Raw genomic sequence first — 23,769 nt, forward strand, 5'->3', positions numbered from 1 at the left:
GAGGTGTAGTCAATTTGGATTACACGGTATTTTAATAGATTTTTTTTTTAAGTAACAGATTTTAAATGATTTTAAAAGATTCTCAATTATATATGGATTTCGTTAGATTTATATGGATTTCTAATATAGATTTCTATGGATTTGTATGGATTTCTTTCGTGGATTTCTCAAGATTTATATGGACTTCTTTCAAAGATTTCTTAAGATTTTACTCTTAGGATTTTACCCTTAATCATTGACTGGGAGACATCTAATCTAAATAGGATTCCTATCTGGTAGTTCATTCTCATAATCTCCGCAATAGACCAAGAAATACCAATTGACCAGTCTACTGCTTAGAAAGTGTAAGAAGGTCACACACTAATCTAGAATCAAATAACAATTGAACACATTCATTTAAGAAAAGAACGAAAACACTAATATAGAAACCTGAGAAAAAGTGGAGAGTGTTCCACGAACACTACGATCAAGTAGAGTTCAGATTTCCTCAATTGGGGAAGCCGAGCAGCCTTTTCCATTAACAACAACCAAAATTCAATAGAGCTAAATCCAACATTCCCACATTCAATTTCCTACACTTATAGTCTAATAGCAATAGTACATTATCCAAATTCAATAGAGGTAAATCCTACATTTTCACATAAAATCATTAATTAAATTTAACACATCATTCATTAAACATAATCCAACATAATTCAGTTAACAAAAAGTATGAATAAGTCAATTAAACATAATCCAAAATAAAACGAACAAAGAAAACTAAATGTATCATGAGTTATATCATTTCAAATTAGAGCGTATCCAATTTGACCGCTCTTCCGGTGACATCTTCAGAAATGCATCCTTTTTTGCTTGATGGCATCTCAATTATATATGGATTTCGTTAGATTTATATGGATTTCTTATATAGATTTCTATGCGAGCAGGTTCATCCAAATTTGGGGTTTGCTTGATGGCATCCCATATAGAATTTTGTCTTTCTCTATCTTTATCCCTTTTCTCCAACAAACTATAGACTCCTCAGAAGTCAGTGGCAATTGAACCGAGAGTAAGTGAAATATTTTCCTTAATTCTAGCTTGATTATTGGTCTCAGATGATCTAGTATTCCCCTAGTATTGGGTTCTGTTTCGTTTCCTACGATTGGTGATTTCTGGGGGAATCTCTAAGCTAGTGGTCTGAGTGGGTAAGAATTGGGATGATTGATTGAATGATGAAGTTTGGTGTGATGCTTGGTTTTGATTTAGTACAAAGCCCCCATTTTCCTCATCGTAAAACAAGTTCTCTATTCCAACTTGTTCATCTTCCTCTATTCCACCTTCCATTACAAAAGTTCTTGCATCAGTTTCCTCACCCAATCCCAATGACTGTTTTCCAGTAGCAGTTGCATCCCCAAGTATGATTTGCAAATCTTCAAAGTCATCACAAGATTTTTTACAAATGCTTCTTTGGTCTGGGTAGGCCTACAAAATAAACAAGAAAATCACAATTGTTCAATAAACTATAAGTTTACATTCAAGTTACATATAATATTTTAAATCAAAGCCAAGAAGCTCACCCTAAAGTATTTTTCCCAAACTTCGTCATCAGCAACAAATCTTTTTGTGTTTGCATCCCATCCAAAGCCAGAGTTGCTTCCCATAAGCTAACTATACTTTCCATATTCTTTTTTAAAATATCTCATTCGACTTGTGTAATGCTTATAAGTTTTATTACACTTTAGTCTTTCATTAAGTGCCGGAAGTATTCTTGTCGTCACAATATCTTTGGTTAGCAAGCCATTAGCATCACGCCATCCACACAATGTAGCTTCAATGAGCAATTGTAACAACAGTTTGCTCCCTTCCAAAGTCCAAGCGCTATAATCATTCTTGGCCTTCACTTTTCCAATTTCTTGTCCCATTTCTAATTACTAGTATGATGGAAGCAGTAGCAGTAACAAAAAATCAATTTAGGACATACTTAACAAAAACTATCCGAATCATATAATATGCAACGTGTTAATAAAGCAACTAAGTACATTAATTAACCAAACAAATACAGTAAGCTCTAGTCTAATCATAATAACCAAATTCATGAAAAAATGCTAATCATAATAACCAAATTCAATACAACAAACAAAACTAGGGGAAAATATTCAATCTAAACTCTTAACAAATGAATAGAATAATGTGAATGGCCTATGAATGATCATTTGCAGAAACAAAAATCAACGCACCACATCAACAACAGTCGGAAAGAATCTCCAGAAGTTGATATATACAAAAAGAGAAACAGTTTCCTCAAGCAAGAGAAATAAGAAATTATAAAAAGGGACAAATAAAAGGTAAAAACACCTGTGATTTTTAAGTACTTGGAGCTCAACATGATCACATAAAGGTTCACAAATATAAGTTTCAAATTTGCATTTAAAACAAGAAAGGGGGAGGATGAAACAATAGCGGTTTGCCTGCTCCAAATTTCAGATTGGAAACCTATATTGAAGAATATCAACCATAACTAGGGGTGGGTTCGGTACGGTTACCGTACCAAAACCCTCGTACCAATTACCGTACCAAATTTTCGGTTTGGTAAAATCTATTACCATTACCATACCAAACTTTCGGTATACCGAAGTTCGGTATTGTCAAATGTTCGGTTGGCATGGTATGGCAATGGTAATTGCCACTTTATTTTGAGACAAAATCTTTTTTTGCTTTGTTCAACATTTCATATTTTGTGCCTCTGTAATAAGACAAAGATATATAAACCAAATGCATAGACGGAAAAAAATTCTCATAACAAGTGCCCAAATGGATTTTGGATTTCCACCTTCAAATGGATTTACAGCGGCATGAAATATTGATGAATTACTTGAAAATTATAAGCCTAAAACAAAGAATGGAAACATAATTCAAATTATGCATCAAAATGAAAATTAAGCTTACAATCCAAATAGAAGTTACAAATCAAAACAAATAGAAGTTAAAGTTTCAAACCAAAGGAAAATTGAAACTAAACTTCAAAAGGTAAAATTCATTGATCAATTCTTCAAGTTTAAGATGTCGAAGCTTTTGGAGGAGACATTGAACTTGTAGAAGATTGAGTTTGTGTCAAGCCTATATTACAAACGAAGAAAACATATTAGTAGCAAAAAGAATTAAAGTTGAAAACCATTTAACAAACAAAGAAAATATATTATAATTTATAAATATGTGTTATATTATAATTATATATTATATAGTTTATATAAATTATATATTATATTACATTTTTGGTACGGTATGGTAATACCGTGGTAATGGTATCCATTACCAATACCGTACCACGAACTTTCGGTACGGTACAATACCGTACCATTACCGTTGGCACAAAAAATTTGGCACAAAATCGGTATGGCACGGTTGGCAATTCGGTTGGTATGGCAATTTGGCAAAAAAATCCACCCCTAACCATAACCATTGAGATACCACAACTAAATAAACAATTATACAGTTACAATGATAAGAAAGAAGCTAAACAGAACCTTGCACTTTGCTAACGCATCATCTCGTTTTACAGCATCACTAATTAGAGAAATATAATTCACCAGTGAAGCTAGTGACAATGGAGAACTAAATACAAATTGAGAACTAAATACAGATTGAGAACTAAACACAATGAGGGAAGTAAGGGAGCAATCGGTGGAGCTCGGGAATTGCTCCAGGTCCAATTCAATTCATCTTTATTCCAAAAAATATTGTAATAAATAAAATAATAACAAAAAAAGCAAAAAAAAATTAGCAACAAAGAAATAGAGAGCAGACCTACTACATTCGGATTTAAAATCTATTAAAATCCTACCAAATCCTAGTTTGACTACACTCCTCTAAATTTATGGAAACACAAAAGAATGTCTGACCCTCTGTTTATACAACAGCTCTGCAATTCTAAATTTGAGTTGAGTGTCATTTTCTACTTCTTTTCTACTGTCGTTTATAGAATCGCCTCTTCCTTCTAGAGTAAGCCATTTCTTCTCAATTCATTCCCTCTTATCCCAGTTGTTGATATGATTGTTGTCAAAGAATTAGTTTCCACTTGGTAATTCGAGCTTTTATCCCCTTAAAATTACGAATTTGACAAGGGATGGTAAGCACTTTTCTTATGCATATTGATTGAGCAGCCTCCCTTCTGTGAAAGAGGGGTTTTGCCACCCACAATGCCACATCATAAGGATTTTTAAATCTTGGGTTGTACACTGTTCACTTGCTGCCAAAATAAATACCCAATCAGTTTTCCACACCAAATTTGACTTGTTGGCCCTTGGACATACCCAACAACAGATTTCAGTCCAAATAGCTATCTCTGAGTTTAATTTCTTATTTCATTGTTGTCTCCTATTGCATACGTTGAGTCTTAATTAATCCATCTATCACAAGTATTCTTTGCCTTTCTCACCGTGCATAATTTATGTGTGGTGTTATTAGTATTCTTACGTCTTTTTGCACTCCTTAAATGTATTTTCTTTCATATATTCACGAGTGCAAGGTAACATTTTTGGTAGGAATAACACTTGCATTCCCTTTCATGTGGAAATGCGCATATTCCACCCAATGTTTTTAAAAACTAGACTCAGGGGGCGCCTAGGGCGCCTTTGAGGTTGGGCGCGAAGGCTAACGCCTCTGTTTTGCTAGAATGGACGGAAGGTGCCAAAGCCGCCTAGGCGAACCTCAGGGGATTTTCTTTTTTTTTTCTTTTTCTTTTTTTTTTTTTTAACTCCCAAACCCATTTTGGGTAGGATTTTAACTGCATCATACCTCTTCCTTGCACTATCGTCTCTTTGCTTTTTTCTGATTTTTATTTTTTTATATAATGGATGTGTGTGTTGTTTGCGTGCATTGTTATATGTGTGCTCATTGTGCTTTTCATCCTCTATTATATATATATATATATAATATGTGTGTATATGTGTGTATATATATTTATAATATATGTGTGCGCTCAAGATGATTATTGATTAATAATCTTTTTTTTAATATAATATATGTGTACGCTCAATTTACATATTAAAAAACTTAGGTCCCGGGAGGATTTGCCTCACGCCTAGGTTGGGCTATCCCTCGGACGCCTCGCCCACGCCTCACGCTTTTAATACAAATACAAATAACGTATTTTAGCTCTAAAAATTTTATAATCAAAATCATTCAATTTTTTAATCTTCATTTAAAGATCATCCCACAACAAAACATTCAAATTGGAGATTGTTTAGTCACCAAATGTATCAAACAAACATAGGGATGCAAGTATTATTCTAATTCATTTCAGTTATATATTATATATAAATATACTAATTGAGAGTGTATGTAAGGAAAACTAATGAAAAAGGGTTTGAAAACTTTGAGTTTTAACAATAAGGACAAAATAAAGGGTAAAGTGAATAGTACCAGGTTTGACTTTTTAGTGTAAAAATGTGGTTTTTCGTTAAAGTGAATAGTACAATGGGCTTTTCGTTAAAACTCCCATAAATTTAATCTTTGAAGGTAAATTTGTCATTTGAGAAAACATATTTTGATGCAATCGGTAATTTTTGGACGGAATATGAGTTGAACTATTTGTTTTGAACAAATGATATTATCTATATTAAGGTGGAGGGGGAGAGGCTAAGCCTTACAATAAGTTAGCAATAATGTGGTTCAAAATCACTTTTAGTGAGAACCGAACTTAAGACTTCTCATTCGTAAGTGAAGAGGAATACTCCAAATTCAGTTTTTGGGTTTCTAGCATATTTGAGTTTCAATATGAGATTTGAATCCAATGTGGAGCTCATGCTAAAAAAGAAAAATGGTACTTAACCAAGAAAATAAAATTTGAGTTGTGAGTCTAATAATCTCTAATGTACATAAACAAATCGCCAAAACTCTAAATTTTTCTCCTCAATGCAAAAGACTAAAGTATTAAGCCTATCAGTTTTTAGACTCATATAGATATATGTCCAAATTGTAGTTTTACATTGAAGATACTCTTTTTGATTGTTTGAATAATGGCTAGAATATAGGCTGATACAAAGATTTAGGTTTGGAAAATTTTATCATGGTTAACCCACAGTCATTCTTTCATATCTATGTTAAATACTACCATCTTTAATGATAATTGCATAATAGGTAAATCAAATAATTTCAAATGACGATTTACTCTAATGGTAGAAAGAAATTATGCTTATCCACTCTGGTGCGGGTTTAATCCTCACTTATTCTCTCTTTCCCTAACAATTAACTACTTAACCCACTAATACTATGATTTTACTAAAAAAAATTCATATTTAATTTTGAGTAATGCTATTTATGCCATGTTTTTGTACCACATTTTCATACCACCTTAGGTGACATTTGATGTGGACAGCAACATCATTTGAATTAATCAGATTTTTAAATTTAGTTCATTATTAAACTAATAATTAAGAAAAACTAGTTAATTAAATTATGATTGTGGTATACGAGGAGGCCTTCTCCTTCCTTTCCTTAGGTTTTGCAAATTTTTCAAATAATGTGGCTATCCACATCAGATGCCATTTAAGGTGGTATAGAAATGTGGTACAAAAACATGGTATGAATAACATTACTCTTTAATTTTTAAGGAAAACTAACGAAAAGTCCAAAAAAAACTTTAGTTTTAATGAAAAATGACAAATAAAGGTATAGTGAATAGTAGCAAAGAAAGGTAAAAATGTGGTTTTTCACTAAAAGTGAACAGTACTTGAAGTATTTTGTTAAAACTCCCTAATTTTTAAGTTGGATGTAAAGGAATATAAAAAAAAGTTTGGTATAAAAGAAACAAATGATAATTTCAAACAAAAAAATTTAAAATTTGATTTGATTTTTAGTTTTGGGGGTGTTTAGGTCAATTCAAATAAACTTTTTGATATATGTGAACGTTTTCATAGAGTAAGGTGACATTTACCATTTATAGTTAGTAAAAAATTATTAAGGAAAATTAATGAAAAGGATTTGAAAATTTTGAGTTTTAACGATAATGATAAAATAAATGATAAAATGAATAGTACCATGATTGACTTTTTAGTGTAAAAATATGATTTTTCGTTAAAGTAAACAATACCGACAACTTTTCGTTAAAGTTCCCAAATTATTATCCACCCATTAGCGTAAATATAATTTATATATACTTAAAAAATTTGTCCATAAAGCATAAAAACTCCCCATGAGATAGAACCTACCTACTTCCGTGACAAAAGAATTCTGCCAGAAAATTACAACCTTGAAGAACGAGATTAATTTCCAGCCACTGCATGCTCTGCGCTTGTAACGTTCCATTTTAATGGAGGAGGTTTACACGAAGCAATGGGAGGGTCTGCATGTTGTACACCTAATCTAGACAACCAAACTTACATGTGATGCATGCATATACTTCAGTCCTCTCTGTTCTTCCCTTCCCTATAAATCTTCAACCAATTCGCTTTTGTTATCATCAACTAGCAAACGCTGAGTTGCAAAAGATAGAGTATCGTAGTGTAGTGATGGAGTTCCGTTTCTCAAAAATGTTTGCTTTTCTCACCGTAAGCATAAGCTAGCTCCATCTCTAGTTAATTCATTTGGATTATCCTTTTAATGTTTACTAATTTCGTTGTTTTCTGAATTATCTGCGACTTAATTAATGATGGTTCGACTTCAACTGTTGCAGCTGACCACACTGGTGGCAATGGCAAGTCATGCTGCGGCTGTCCGGCAGCCGTTGCCTCAACTTTCCTACTGGAACTCCGTCCTGCCAAACACACCAATGCCTAAAGCTTTCAGTGAACTTGTCCATCCTGGAGGTTTGTGTGTGTGTGTAAATTATTGAAAGGAGTAATTAGGTTTTCATCCTTATTTTTACTACTCTATTGATTAAAACCTTATTACTTTTCAATTTTTGATCAAGGTCCTTTGTATTAATAATATCATTAATTATTTCAATAATAAAATATTTTTTATTTCTAAATATATTCATTTAATATTAAAAATGTTACAATTAGTATATTTATATTTATGGCTAAATTTTTTATCATATATTTTTATTTTTAGTTTGTACCTATTTTTAATTTGCAACCCTTTTTTAATTTGTATCAATTTTCCTTTCAATTTTAATTTGTACCCATATATTAATTTCTTTTTGTGCCCATATTTTTTAAAGTTTTATTTGTATTGTACCCATATTTTTTTATTTATTTGTACCCATTTTTATTTTTGCTAAATGTACCCATTTTGAAGAATGTACCCATGTTTTGATACAATAATTTTTTGGTTATTTTTTATGAATGTACCCATGTTTACACACACACACACACAATAGTAAATTTATATTTTAATATTTTTAATCCCACAAATTATGGTTTTTTATTTAAAATCTCATTACTATAAACAACTATAAATTTTAATTTTTAATTTAAAAAATATAGTAACGTACATAGAAATAAATTATCAATTAATTTTAGGGACTTGGATCAAAAATTGAAAAACAACAAGGTTTCAGTCAAAGATTGTTCATAACTAGGGACCGCATCTAAAGTCTCCCTTATTGAAAATTAATAACAAAATGGTTATCAAAGAGTCTATAGTTTCACGTACTAATTATATATTAACATGCATGCGTATGTGTAGTCCCTCGCATGTACTTTGCTGCGTTAATTTGGTTTATGCTGCTAAATCTGTAGACTTAGTATCCAAGAACTTTCTCCGTCCTGCTGGCGCTGAGAATCAACTTGACAAAGCCACCGATGCTCTTGGTCCTTGTGCCGGTTTGGTCCTCATGGAGAAGGACTTGCACCCTGGAAAAACAGTGAAATATGGCTTCCCCAGAGATACAACTAGCAAATCATCACGTTTCGTTTCCCGCCCAACCGCAGAGTCGATCCCCTTCTCATCAAACAAAATGGAAGAGATTCTCAAACGATTTTCGCTGAGGCCGGAATCCGCAGAAGCCAATACAATCAAGGAAACCATTGATTATTGCGAAATGCCAGCCATGAAAGGAGAAGAAAGATATTGTGCTACCTCTTTGGAATCACTGGTTGACTTCGCCACCTCCGAGCTCGGAAGTAACATCCGAACAATGTCGACGGAGGTGGAAAGAGGAGCCAACAATGATGTGGAGCAGACTTACACAATAACCGATGGAGTGAAGGTTCTGGCGGAGGACAAAGTCGTTACGTGCCATAAGATGAGCTATCCATTTGCTGTGTTCTTGTGCCATGCCATAGAAAAGACAAGGGCCTATATGGTGCCTATGGAAGGTGCTGATGGGACCAAGGCTAATGCAGTAATTATTTGCCATCGAGACACATCTAAATTTGCACCAAACAATTGGGGCTTGTCACAGCTCCATCTTAAACCAGGAGAAGGTCCCCTCTGCCATCTTCTTTCCGATGGACATCTTACCTGGCTTAGAGGAAAAAACCTAGATGATCAATACATCGTTTCAGTTGCCTAATCGTCGTACTAAACGACGATCAGTCAGCTGAAAAAGAGTCCATAAGAAAAGGGGAGTTGTATCTGCTCCATGAAAATAAATAAAGGAATGCCTTGATAATGGACTAGCATAGTTTTTTTTTTTTCCACCATTCGTCCTATTTTCTCACCCACAGTTTCAAGAAAATATTGGTTTGCAAAGAAGAAAAAGACGACATTGATTGAAGAATAGAATATCTTTCTCAACCTCTACTCCTTCGATTTCAGCTATCTTTAGCGACGGTGTGATGATTCGCTGACAAACACTTTTCCCAAACTAAACATGTCCTTCTCTTTGCACTTTAATTTCCTTTTATATAATTTTATTTTGGTGAAACTATTATGTTTAAGCCAAAATGAGGCACAAGTGAAGATATAGAATTAATACTTATTCATGTGAAAACAATGCCCGGGAAATGGCCCTATTATATTTTTCTAGCATGGCCACCAAAAACTCAAGAACCGCCTGGTATCCTACACTCTTACGTCGAAGTTTTTGAGATTTGAATTTCAGATTGATGGGAGTAGAGACTTTATATGGTCTTATAAGAAATTAGGTTACTCTCTATATTGTCAATTGGTTTTATGTGAAACCTCAACTTTTTTTATGATATCTTAGCAAGTTGTCCCTCATGTGAAGCTCAACACCACACGTGCTCCACGTCACCCAGTTTTTGTTATCAACGTGTTTGGCTTAAAAATTCCTTACATGATGGGGCAAGTTGAGATTGAATCCCACATTGATGGGAAAATATACCGTACATGGGCTTATAAGAAGAAAAGACCTTCAACCCAGCACACAAATCAATGTTTTACGTGAAGCCTCTCACAACTTTCTGTGAAACCCTAAATACTTTACTAATTATTAGCACGAATTTTGTCTTGTTAGACTGGTTTGAGTTGGCAGCCAAACGACAACGACTGTCTAATTAGGCGGGTTTTCCTGAAGCAACCAGCAAAGGCGGCTGTCTGGTTAGACAAAGCCGAAGTTGTAGAGTTACTTGCCTTAGAAGTTTTGGTTGTCTCATTAGACGGGGAGTCTCTCAAGCTCAACTGACTATCTATCTTAAGTCTCAACCAGTGAAGAATGTTTGGTTTCTTTCGCCAAAAGAGGTCACTTCATTAGCTTTCTCGGCAAAGTGAGGTTTTACTTTCAGGTTATTCAGAGTTCGACACATAGATAGCCAAACCATTATTGAACCTCATAGCAATTGGCATAACCTTGTCTTCAGGTCATAGAACCCAAGGCGAAGAGTGTTCCTTCCAACATTCACCACATTCAAAATTACCAAAAGCGCTTCTAACTATGTTCGGTAAAAAAAGATAGAAGTCTATGAATTCAAAAAAAAAACACTTCAAGTACTTTAGAAGCACCTGTTGTGGATTTTTTTTTTTTCAAGAAACACTTCAAATGCTCTTCCATATAGCACTTGCATTTTTATTAATTTCAATATGCTTCTAATAAAAATGCTTTTACAATAAGTGCTTCTTAACATAGTGTTTTTCAAAAAAAGCGGTTCAAAACAAGGATAGTCCATCATTGTAATCTCTTAGTGCGGAATACTCTTTTGCAAACCGGGTTGAAATTTCGGACAAAATTTTTGTCGAGGCCCAAATAAATGAACCATTTTCTCCATTGTATTTAATCATGGATTCATGGTTGCTTTTGAGATAAATTTAACGTCAGAATTTGCGTGGACTGGTGACACCTTTGTGGGTTGGTGACACCTGTGTTTATACTTGCTTAATTGGTGAAGCTTAGCTGACAATGTTAAAGCTTTGCCACCTTTGAGAAACTGACAATTTCATACATGCATGTTGCTGCAAAATACTACCTGTTTTTCCAAGCGATTGACTTGCAGTTTGATTAATTTTTTCCGGAGATTTTTAAGAAATGATTAAGAAAATAAAAGGAACTAATTTTGAGTGACTGCTGGGATACGTGATTCATAATTGGATGGAAAAAGGTGTTAATCTACATGTAATAAGCTACAGATTGGTACCCAAATCACTAGAATTATACTCATTGCCTCTGTTTGAGTCGAAACTGAAAGTGGAGACACGAATATGACGAAGGACGACGAACACGAGAAAAAAAGTAATGTTATTCATATCATATTTTTATACTATATTTCTATACCACCTTAGGTGGCATCTGATGTGGACAATCACATCATTTGAAAAATTTGCAAAACCCAAGAAAATGAAGGAGAAAGACTCCCCGTACATCACAATCATCATTTAATTAACTAATTTTTCTTAATTCTTAGTTTATTAAATAATGAATTAAATTTAAAAATATGATTAATTCAAATGATGTAACTGCCCATATCAGATATCATCTAAGATGGTATGAAAATATAATACATAAACATAATATGAATAGCATTACTCCGAGAAAAAACAACTCTAATACTCTTCTACAACGAACTTCCTTGCATCGGAGAAAAAATAAAGTGACAATCAATAAACAAATAAATCTGTTGAGTTTGACTTCAAGTTACCTAACTGATTAAGACAAGTTAACCAAACTATAAAATAAAATAAAAAAATCCCCATTTCATAACAAATCCCACAAATTTAAAAAGAAAATCACATCTCTAATCACATATTACATGATACAACCAAAAAATAAAAAATAAAAAATAAATCCCCATTTCATAACAAATCCCACAAATTTAAAAAGAAAATCACATCTCTAATCACATATTACATGATACAACATACATAGGAGATCAAAAACTCATGTAACTGAAGATGAATTCACAATCTGTAACCGGAAAAACAGACGAAGAAAAAGACGGGACGCACAATCTCGTTTGTAGTAACGCATAGCACAAGCGGAATGACTGACGATGTTCAAGAGAGAATTGGCACAATGCAACCAAACGCAATAGCAACTCTGCCGAAAACCCACCACCGGCCCTAGTGTTAACGATAATACATTAACTGGTGCCCGGATGAACTGTTAGGATACGCATCGTACATAGGTTGGGATCCGCCAGAGTTCAAAGCCATGGACGTGGCAGCAGCCTGACTCAAGGCAAGTTGACGCCGATAAGCCATCAAATCAGCTGGAGAATATCCTTGGTTAATACCAGCAGTAGGAAGAATCTGATAGGGCTGGGCAGGAGGAGGTAGTGGATTAGAAGCTATCCCAGCAGGAGTTGGTTTGCTACCCCACGAGCACTGCATACACGGTCACACAAAACAATACATGTTTCATCAAGACAGAAATACACTGTTTGTGATTTGATTTACCACCAGCAAGACGTACAGTATACATCGTTTCAAAAGGTGTCACTGTCAACACGGGATTTCAATTGTAGGTCAATTGAATGCATCGCAACCCACTGAAAGGCGTCGAGTGTCATGTGCACATGTGCAATGAAGAAAAGTATGAACGAGGCAAAGGAACTGCATGACCATTAAAGTTTTCTAAATCTGCAGTAGAGATTCTATTACCTTCATGGACTTTCCATGAACTATCCTGCCATTTCCCATTTGAATAGCCAACGCTGCTTCATCATGAGTGTTGTATCTCACAAATCCGAAACCTTTATCCCTCTGCACACGTACTTCCTCAATAACCCCAGCCCCAAGAGCATGAAACTGACTATGAAGTTCAGTTTGAGTAACCTGAAAAGGAAGACCAGATTTTCAGCGAGAGTTTATAGCTAAAAACGTATTTGCACCCAAATATATAAGTCATCAGACCAACTTTAAGGCTTAAAAATTAAATCCAAATGTAACGTAGCCAGAATCAATGTTTAATCACCTCATGGGAGAGGTTGCCAACATAGACAGTCGTGTATGCTTGATTGTTTTCAGGGGCCTCTTCGTTGGAGTTCTCTTGGCCTCCATCTGCAAAATAAAGTAACCACAAAAACAAGCTATCAACATCAAGTCTTGTCTGAACTTCCCACTCAATCCCAGTATCATAAAGTACGGCAACATATAACAGGTCAACCATCAATCTAAGAACTATCTGCTTTAGCCAATTATTTAAATTGCACTAGAAAATGCAAAGGTTAAACACCTATGGCTATATTAGACTAACGCGAAGGAAAATTTCACTGACAATGTCGAACTCACTATTGTCAGTCTTTGTTACATACGACAACCAACACCAGGCTAATCTGATATGCTTATATTTCATCATACAGCAGCAGAGGAAACGGATTCAAGTAATGAAGGGCCTACATCTTGATCCCGTTTTAAAATTTCATATTTTCTCTTTAGCACAATCTTTAAATTTCATATTTGCTCCTGTGGCACAATCTTATCTCAAATGCCACAATCATTGAAGTCCCAGAAGGCCAAAACAAGAAATCCCGGGCTTAACACAACATCATAAGTACCGTGGGCCAACCAAGTCAGAAACTTTTCAAGCTACCTGAAGATCCATTTGTAAGCACAACGGCATTTTGATTGTCACTACTCTGCTTCTCTTCACTAGAACCAGCATTTTTGGTTGCCCAGTTGCATCTTATTTGCCTATTTCCAAGCCATTTACCTACACAATGAAGTCCAAAACGCATCAACCATAGCACTACTGGTATTACTATGTTTCAACATCGACGAAAACTATGCAACATGAGGCAACATTTTAGATGTGTTACCTGTTAAATCATTTATAGCACTCTGAGCATCCTGAAAAAAAATCCAAGAGGCACTTAATCAGTTTATGATGTACCAGAGTTCTAAGAAAGTAAAATCAACACTTGATAAACCAAAATATGGTGTCATGTTAATACCAACACTTCTAGGTACACAAAGTAGCAAAAATGATACGGAAAAACCAATTTCACTAAGCGTTGCTTTATGCATTTCATGTGCACCACTAATCACACGAAAGAGTGCAAAAAACAAGCTACCTTGATGTGATTCTAGGTTTTCAAACAAATGTGGGAGGAGATTTTTGGTGGGACAAATCTCACCAAAACTCTAGTTTCTACTCACAACTTAATACCTGCTGTTCACGGAAAGAAACAAAGCCATATCCCTTTGAGCGGCCAGTTTTGTGATCCCACATGACCCTTGCATCACTGCAAAAGATAAAAAGGACAATAAGAAAAAGTCTTGTAAACCTAACAGCAGGACATTTGGAATTTAATAGGTGATTCACACTGTTACACACCCACGTGGAAACACAACTAAGTGGAACTATTATATTTCTACACCAAGTTTCAGCCCTGAGCCTTGAGTCCGTCAGTAACATGAACAGTGGATGAAAGCAATGAGGAAAAACTAAAACATGGTACCCTAGCGCCTGAGATAGAAATTTTATAAATTTGAAAAAAGAAAACGATAATAAAAAGAAACAGGAACTCACGAACAACTAGGATAGGCCCTGAAGCAAGCAAATAAAGTTGCATCTGTAACCTCTGGACTAAGATCACCGACAAATATATTGAAGTGCCCTGATCATTGTAAAATTGCATTAAAGGAATGAACCCTTATTAAATTGTAAGATCCTGTAAAAATAAAATAAAATTGTAAGCACAGCAGTAGAACAACTGAAGCTCAAGGCAACCTGAAGTATCTTCCCTCTGGCTATTGGCATATGCCCAATTCACCTTAAGTGCCTGACCATAACTGCAAAGCAGATTTAGAAAGACTAATGAATATAATCAATCCTCGAAGCTATTGACAGACAAACATGATCGAAGTAAAGAAAGGCAAGAGAATAGCCACACTTGTTCTAAAGTAAGTGAATGCTTACAGTTGGCGTCCATGCAGATTCATTATTGCAAGGGCTGCAGAGTGTCGGTCATGGTAGTCAATAAATCCATATGACGACTGCAAAAATATATATATACAGCCACATCATGAATTCGTTAAGGAAAATCAATTTTGAAGTTAAAACACAGGATTCCTATTTTGTTTGCCGCAATTGACAATTTCCTCAGCTAGTTACATTTTTTGTTTAAGAAATACATCATGTCACAAGATCAATGTGTAAGCAATTGTAGAATCATTTCATGACTCCTAATGGGTCACCAATTGGAATACACTAAATGTCTTATGGATGTGTCTGTCTATCGCATATATTTCCATCTAACTGAAGGAAAAACAGAACCTTCAAAAGAACAATGACAAAATCATATACAATGATTCAAAAGAACCTGAATCATGTGATGTACCTTATCCTTTCTGATGAGCTTGCATCCTGCAAGAGGACCAACACTCTGGAAGACTTCAGCAAGAAGCTTATCGGTGACATTTACATGAATGTTTCCAACATAGCTGAAACCCGCCATCAAATAAATAAGCCTTAATTCAAAAGAAAAATATCCTTTTGAATATGAAATGGTATGAACTACTTGAAATTCCGCTGTCCACTTCAGCTAAAGAAACTTCAAGTAGACAAACATAAAGATGAATGGGAAGGAAAACATAAAATTCCAGAAATAGAGTAAAAAGAAGACCGCTATCTAACACTTACACGCTGTTGCACTGAGACGGGTCAAATCCGGGAGGCAGATTTCCACCAGGGATAGGCTCCATCTGCACATTGTAAAATGTTGAAGGAAGATAAACAAATAATCCCAGAAAATCTAAGACCGTACCACAGATGATGCTAGCCCCAAATAATCTATGAAAAGGCACCAAAATCCCGAAAAAAAGTATGAAACCAAAGAGTTCAAAACAAAATTTTGGCAACCAAAGGGTATATATAAACTTAAGCCCCCATCAAAAAAAAAAACGTAATAGCAATATCTACTTGCTACTCTGATGAATTACATAAGGTTTTGAAACTCTGAATGAATCAAGTGAAACCCAGTAACCTAAATCATCTAAGTTTGTGATCAAAGCAGGCAAACAATAATTTCTCCACAAACAAGGGTGAGAGAGAGAGGGAGGGAGAGAGAGAGAGAGAGACCTGAGACATGGCAGCAGCGAGCACACCAGGATGGTACATTTGTTGTTGCTGATGCTGAAGAAGGGCTTGCTGCATTATAGCTTGTTGTTGTTGTTGTTGCTGAAGCTTCAATCTTTGTTGCATATTACACTATACTCCATAATTTAATTATTATTTAATAAAAAAACCCCAAAAAATAATCAGAAAAACAGAGGCAGATCACCCCAGTAAATCCCAATTTTCAATTTCAAACAACATAATCAGAGCAAGTGCAAGAACATACAGAAATCCGAAAGCAAAAAAAAAATTTGAATTCAAACGTCAAAATTCTAAAAGGTCCCAAACTTTCAATCGAAATTTATCTGGGGGTTCTGAATAATTGAACTATTTTTTCACTTGAATGTGAAAATTGGAGTGGCAGATAAGATAATTCATATAAATCGAAACCCAGAAACAAATATAAATTAAAAATATGGAAAAAGGAGGGGGTAGAGAGAGAGAGAGAGAGAGAGGGAAGATAGGAACCTGAGGGTGGAAAATGGAGCGAAACTCGGTGTGGCCTCTTCTGTGTGTTGTTGTTGTGTCGGAGCAACTTTCTCACAGTGAAAGGCTGAAAAGCACACGACTCGGGTTCGGGTTCGGGTTCGGGTAGAATAAGAAGACTGTCCCCATTAATCATTAATCTTTGTTTTTTTTTTTAAATTATATTATTTTTTTTCTGTCACGTCAATATTTATTTGTTGTAAACTTGTAATTCTACCATTTTGGAGGATTGAAATTGATAAATTTACTTAATGAGTAATCTATCTTCGACATTCAAGTTGGACACAGTTTTGTTCTTCCCTCAACATGCTTCTTGAATTAGTGAGTTATGTATTTCAATCCAATCCTAGATGCCAAACAAAATCTTATATTCTTGTAAAATAAATAGAGGTTGAGGCATTGAGATGAAAGAATGAATTTTGAGCTTTGTAATTAATTCATATAACATCTATATAAACGATGAGATGATTTTTGCATCTTTTTTAATGGCTTAGATTTTCAAAAAATGTAAATATTTATTTTATTTACTCTCAAAATTGTTCCTTTTGGTGTTTGTTTTTTTTTTTTGTTTTTTTTTTTTTTGTTTTTTTTGCGTTGAGAAATGGTAAATACGCTAATTCTTATCTCTGTTTTTACAATGATTAAAAATATTTTTGAAATTTATTTTTAGTAAAAACAAGTACAACAACAACAACAAAACATTTTCCCACTAAGTGGGGTCGGCTATATGAATCCTAGAACGCCATTGCGCTCGGTTTTGTGTCATGTCCTCCGTTAGATCCAAGTACTCTAAGCCTTTTCTTAGAGTCTCTTCCAAAGTTTTCCTAGGTCTTCCTCTACCCCTTCGGCCCTGAACCTCTGTCCCGTAGTCACATCTTCGAACCGGAGCGTCAGTCGGCCTTCTTTGCACATGTCCAAATCACCGGAACCGATTTTCTCTCATCTTTCCTTCAATTTCGGCTACTCCTACTTTACCTCGGATATCCTCATTCTCAATCTTATCCTTTCTCGTGTGCCCACACATCCCACGAAGCATCCTCATCTCCGCTACACCCATTTTGTGTACGTGTTGATGTTTCACCGCCCAAACATTTTGTGCCATACAACATCGCTGGCCTTATTGCCGTCCTATAAAATTTTCCCTTGAGCTTCAGTGGCCTACGACGGTCACACAACACGCCGGATGCACTCTTACACTTCATCCATCCAGCTCGTATTCTATGGTTGAGATCTCCATCTAATTCTCCGTTCTCTTGCAAGATAGATCCTAGGTAGCGAAAACGATCGCTTTTTGTGATCTTCGCTAGATTGCTCCGGTCATTAGTGTGGATAAGTATATAAATGGATAGAGATAGGAAAGCAAACACAGGATGTACGTGGTTCACCCAGATTGGCTACGTCCACGGAATAGAAGAGTTCTCATTAATTGTGAAGGGTTTACACAAGTACATAGGTTCAAGCTCTCCTTTAGTGAGTACAAGTGAATGATTTAGTACAAATGACATTAGAGTACAAATGACATTAGGAAATATTGTGGGAGAATGATCTCGTAATCACGAAACTTCTAAGTATCGGAGTGTGGTATCATCTTGACTTGCCTTATCTGTCTCATAGGTAGATGTGGCAGCTTCTCTGGAAGTACTCTTCCTCCATCCAGGGGTGGTATCTTTAACTGGTGGAGATGCACAAGGTAATGTATCAATTTCACTTGAAGCTTACTTATAGTTTCAGGCTTGGTCAAGCGCGATACAAACCATGCAGTAGGAGTCCCCCAAGTCGCCGAGCTAGGGGATCTGCTGAAAAAGGTGACAGACAAGGTAAGCAATCAGAGCTCCGGCTGATTGTTCACCTTCTCCCCATCTTGCAGCAGCATGAAGGATAAAGAGAAGAAAAATGAGAAGAGATGATATAGGATACTTTTGCTTTTGAAGAAGTAACTTTCCACAGGCTTATTCTTGAACTGAGCTGGAGGGTTTTCTGGTTTCCTCCAGAGTATAAGGCCGACTGAGGAATTTGAGGGTCAAAACAAGTCCATCAAATCTAGAGTACGTTCAACCCTGCTGATATGAGATACTTTTGCTTTTGACAGAGTAATGGATGTATCGGCACGTGTGCTGTTTCGCTTGTCTCCACATGCTTCCTTGTATCCTTCGCACTTGCCCTATCTGTTCCTCAAGCAGATGCGGTATCTTCCCTGGAAACATAAGATGTTGAAGATGAGTACTCGAGAGCAATGCCAGGTAAGTAATCAGGTAAGGGGTTTCAGGCAGTCAGTTCCTGGCTGGGAGCTTGATTTCAAGTGCTGACTGATTGCTCTCTTTCTCCTTGTCTTGCAGGTAAAAACAAGGCCAAAGGAAAAGACAGGGAAAAGCATGATATGGGATACTCTTGCTTTTAACCCTGATGATATGAGATATTCTTGCTCTAGTATAGCTTGTTTGCAGAGGTATTATCGGGGGGAAAGAAAGCTGAATATTTCGAAAGGCTTCGTTGGGAGTGCCCTCTCAGATATGAGGAAGGGTTGAGCATTTTTGCAGGTCTGCCTGTCCGTTGGGGATGGAGGTCGACATATATAGGAGTCTCCCTAACAACAAGTAGTAATGCTATTCCTTTACCCTGCTTGGTCATAGCACGGTAGTGGGAGCTGCCAGCTTCACATGTTTTAACTCTGTCAGAGCACTTTGAAAAAGTGGTATGTGGTATCTGGCTCTCGAGATTCGGAGAACGATGCTTCTTCGATTTTTGAGAAAGCAATCATGCTGGGGGTCTGGCTCTCGAGATTCGGGGAGCAGTGTCTCTTCGATTTTTGAGAAAGTAATCATGTTGGGAGTCTGGCTCTCGAGATTCGGAGGGCGGTGCCTCTTCGATTTTGGAATAAGCAATCTTGTTGGGAGTGTTTTCTCGGATGTGAGTAAAGGTTGGGCATGTTTGCTAGTCTACCTTGCCACGAAGCACGGAGGTTGACACACAGGGACTTTCCAATTATCCAGCAGTGGTACTGTTCCTTTACCCTTGTGGGTAATAATATAGTAGCTAGACCTTCAAAATTTATGTGTCTAAACTTTGTTAGTGCTGTTTCTTTGCTATTCTTTTACCTTTCTTGGTCAGAGCGATGTAGTGGGAGCTGCAAGCTTCACGTGCTCAACTTTGGCAGAGATTTTGGCAAAGTTATCTGTGGTACCCATGAGCTATTGTTGCGTGTGGGAAGTGGGTGATTGAACAGTAAGATTCATGTGCTTTCTACTTCACCAGAAGTCTTCGACAGAATGCCCATAATTTCCGCAAAGCTGAGTGTGCGTGTGACAGGTGCTGACAAGGCTAGAAAAGTAGGTGCCTCTTCGATTTCTGAGATCGGCCCTCGTGGTCTCTGAGCAGCCCAGCTTTTGAGAAAGCGAGCGCCTCTTCGATTGATTCGGAGAACGATGCCTCTTCGATTTTTGAGAAAGCAATCATGCTGGGGGTCTGGCTCTCGAGATTCGGGGAGCAGTGTCTCTTCGATTTTTGAGAAAGTAATCATGTTGGGAGTCTGGCTCTCGAGATTCGGAGGGCGGTGCCTCTTCGATTTTGGAGCAAGCAATCTTGTTGGGAGTGTTTTCTCGCATGTGAGTAAAGGTTGGGCATGTTTGCTAGTCTACCTTGCCACGAAGCACAGAGGTTGACACACAGGGACTTTCCAAATATCCAGCAATGGTACTGTTCCTTTACCCTCTCTTCGATTTTTGAGAAAGTAGTCATGTTGGGAGTCTGGCTCTCGAGATTCGGAGGACGGTGCCTCTTCGATTTTGGAGCAAGCAATCTTATTGGGAGTGTTTTCTCGAATGTGAGTAAAGGTTGGGCATGTTTGCTAGTCTACCTTGCCAAGAGGCACAGAGGTTGACACACAGGGACTTTCCAATTATCCAGCAGTGGTACTGTTCCTTTACCCTTGTGGGTAATAATATGGTAGCTAGACCTTCAAAATTTATGAGTCTAAACTTTGTTAGTGCTGTTTCTTTACTATTCTTTTACCCTTCTTGGTCAGAGCGATGTAATGGGAGCTGCAAGCTTCACGTGCTCAACTTTGGCAGAGAACTTTGGCAAAGTTATCTGTGGTACCCATGAGCTATTGTTGTGTGTGGGAAGTGGGTGATTGGACAGTAAGATTCATGTGTTTTCTACTTCCCCAGAAATACCCATAATTTCCGCAAAGCTGAGTGTGCGTGTGACAGGTGCTGACAAGGCTGGAAAAGTAGGTGCCTCTTCAATTTCTGAGATCGGCCCTCGTGGTCTCTGAGGAGCCCATCTTTTGAGAAAGCGAGCGCCTCTTCGATTTCTGAGATCGGCTTTCGTGATCTTTGAGCAGCCCAACTTTTGAGAAAGCAAACACCTCTTCGATTTATGAGATCAACCCTCGTGGTCTCTAAGCAGCCCAGTTTTTGAGAAAGCAAACGCCTCTTCGATTTTTGAGCAGGCGCCTCTTCGATGTCTGAGGCTCCGTCGAGTGCAGCTTTTTATAGGGGCTGGCATTAAGTTCCAAAGCACACTTGAATCTCCACCAGTAGAAGCTCCATTCTTGCACTTCTAAGATCTTGATTTGTCCGACCTCTTCTCTCTTCAACACCTTTGAAAATGTCTGGCCCCTCCGACCGTCGTTTTGACTTGAACCTTGTTGAAGAGGCAGCCCCGCCTTCTCCAGACAACATATGGCGCCCATCCTTCGTCTCCCCTACTGGTCATCTTACCGTTGGGGATTCCGTGATGAAGAATGATATGACCGCTGCGGTGGTGGCCAAGAACCTTCTCACTCCCAAAGATAACAGACTACTTTCCAAACGGTCTGATGAGTTAGCTGTTAAGGATTCGCTGGCTCTCAGTGTTCAGTGTGCAGGTTCTGGGGCTGTACCGCGTAATGAAGCTCCAAATGATCAACCTCTGATGCCTCATCCTTCTAGGGTTCTGTCCAGTACTGAGGCTCCGAATGATCCCCCTCCGATGCCTTCTCTTTCTGGGGCTCTACCGACTGCTGAGACTTCTCCTAAGCAACCTTTGTGAAAGCTCCATCTTGTTTGTTTATTTTGACTCATGTATATGTACATATTTGTAGCTTATCGGGGATATCAATAAATAAGCTTTCCTTCATTTCAACGTATTGTGTTAAATACACCAAAGCCTTCTTCGCTAAGTTCTTTGAATTTTCTTTTGTTGAAGCTTGTATGTTGAAGCTTTCTGAGTGGAGCATGTAGGTTGGGGTAGTGTTCCCTTAATTTTTCGAGTGAGGAAAACTTCTCGGTTGGAGACTTGGAAAATCCAAGTCACTGAGTGGGATCGGCTACATGAATCTTAGAACGCCATTGTGCTCGGTCCTGTGTCATGTCCTTCGTTAGATCCAAGTACTCTAAGTCTTTTCTTAGAGTCTCTTCCAAAGTTTTCCTAGGTCTTCCTCTACCCCTTCGGCCCTGAACCTTTGTCCCATAGTCGCATCTTCTAATCGGAGCGTCAGTAGGCCTTCTTTGCACATGTCCAAACCACCGTAACCGATTTTCTCTCATCTTTCCTTCAATTTCGACTACTCCTACTTTACCCCGGATATCCTCATTCCTAATCTTATCCTTTCTCGTATGCCCACACATCCAACGAAGCATCCTCATCTCCGCTACACCCATTTTGTGTACGTGGTGATGCTTCACCGCCCAACATTCTGTGCCATACAGCATCGCCGGCCTTATTGCCGTGCTATAAAATTTTCCCTTGAGCTTCAGTGGCATACGGCGGTCACACAACACGCCAGATGCACTCTTCCACTTCATCCATCCAACTTGTATTCTATGGTTGAGATCTCCATCTAATTCTCCGTTCTTTTGCAAGATAGATCCTAGGTAACGAAAACGGTCGCTCTTTGGTATTTCTTGATCTCCGATCCTCACCTCTAACTCGTTTTGGCCTCCATTTGCACTGAACTTGAACTTCATATATTCTGTCTTTGATCGGCTTAGGCGAAGACCTTTAGATTCCAACACTTCTCTCCAAAGGTTAAGCTTTGCATTTACCCCTTCCTGAGTTTCATCTATCAACACTATATCATCTGCGAAAAGCATACACCAAGGAAGATCATCTTGAATATGTCCTGTTAACTCATCCATTACCAACGCAAAAAGGTAAGGACTTAAGGATGAGCCTTGATGTAATCCTACAGTTATGGGAAAGCTTTCGGTTTGTCCTTCATGAGTTCTTACGGTAGTCTTTGCTCCTTCATACATATCATTTATAGCTTGAATATATGCTACTCGTACTCCTTTCTTCTCTAAAATCCTCCACAGAATGTCTCTTGGGACCCTATCATACGCTTTTTCCAAATCTATAAAGACCATGTGTAAATCCTTTTTCCCATCTCTATATCTTTCCATCAATCTTCGTAAGAGATAGATTGCCTCCATGGTTGAGCGCCCTGGCATGAACCCGAATTGGTTGTCCGAAACCCGTGTCTCTTGCCTCAATCTATGCTCAATGACTCTCTCCCAGAGCTTCATTGTATGACTCATTAACTTAATACCCCTATAGTTCATGCAATTTTGTACGTCGCCCTTATTCTTGTAGATAGGCACCAAAGTGCTCGTTCGCCACTCATTTGGCATCTTCTTCGTTTTCAAAATCCTATTGAAAAGGTCAGTGAGCCATGTTATACCTGTCTCTCCCAAAACTTTCCACACTTCGATTGGTATATCGTCTGGGCCTATTGCTTTTCTATGCTTCATCTTCTTCAAAGCTACAACCACTTCTTCCTTCCGGATTCGACGATAAAAAGAGTAGTTTCTACACTCTTCTGAGTTACTCAACTCCCCTAAAGAATCACTCCTTTCATGTCCTTCATTGAAAATATTATGAAAATAACCTCTCCATCTGTCTTTAACCGCGTTCTCTGTAGCAAGAAC

The 23,769-nt window shown here is 37.2% G+C and overlaps 3 protein-coding genes across 4 annotated transcripts; 1 reads left to right on the forward strand and 2 right to left on the reverse strand.

Moving 5' to 3' along the window:
- Positions 1–1,091: 1,091 nt before the first annotated feature.
- Positions 1,092–1,838, reverse strand: LOC126631154 (uncharacterized protein At2g29880-like). The gene is made up of 2 exons (XM_050301313.1): positions 1,557–1,838; positions 1,092–1,461 (listed from the first exon to the last, which is right to left on the reverse strand). Exons 1-2 carry the CDS (start codon positions 1,638–1,640, stop codon positions 1,111–1,113), a joined length of 435 nt encoding a protein of 144 aa, XP_050157270.1. The 5' UTR covers positions 1,641–1,838; the 3' UTR covers positions 1,092–1,110.
- A 5,601-nt stretch (positions 1,839–7,439) lies between these two features.
- Positions 7,440–9,559, forward strand: LOC126632955 (BURP domain protein RD22-like). The gene is made up of 3 exons (XM_050303490.1): positions 7,440–7,526; positions 7,652–7,784; positions 8,661–9,559. Exons 1-3 carry the CDS (start codon positions 7,488–7,490, stop codon positions 9,434–9,436), a joined length of 948 nt encoding a protein of 315 aa, XP_050159447.1. The 5' UTR covers positions 7,440–7,487; the 3' UTR covers positions 9,437–9,559.
- Positions 9,560–11,992: 2,433 nt separating this feature from the next.
- LOC126632934 (RNA-binding protein 208-like) lies at positions 11,993–16,968 on the reverse strand. Of its 2 annotated transcripts, none has more exons than XM_050303473.1 (13): positions 16,844–16,968; positions 16,340–16,468; positions 15,902–15,963; positions 15,600–15,702; positions 15,179–15,255; positions 14,990–15,051; positions 14,789–14,876; positions 14,426–14,501; positions 14,076–14,106; positions 13,850–13,969; positions 13,232–13,317; positions 12,919–13,092; positions 11,993–12,642 (listed from the first exon to the last, which is right to left on the reverse strand). In XM_050303473.1, exons 2-13 carry the CDS (start codon positions 16,460–16,462, stop codon positions 12,385–12,387), a joined length of 1,260 nt encoding a protein of 419 aa, XP_050159430.1. In that variant the 5' UTR covers positions 16,463–16,468; positions 16,844–16,968; the 3' UTR covers positions 11,993–12,384. The 2 variants fall into 2 exon arrangements, with proteins under 2 accessions (XP_050159430.1, XP_050159429.1); XM_050303472.1 differs by having other exon boundaries at positions 16,340–16,475; positions 16,844–16,933.
- Positions 16,969–23,769: the final 6,801 nt, after the last annotated feature.

This window comes from Malus sylvestris, chromosome 8 (genome assembly GCF_916048215.2).
Source record: "Malus sylvestris chromosome 8, drMalSylv7.2, whole genome shotgun sequence".
Taxonomy (NCBI): Eukaryota; Viridiplantae; Streptophyta; class Magnoliopsida; order Rosales; family Rosaceae; genus Malus; species Malus sylvestris.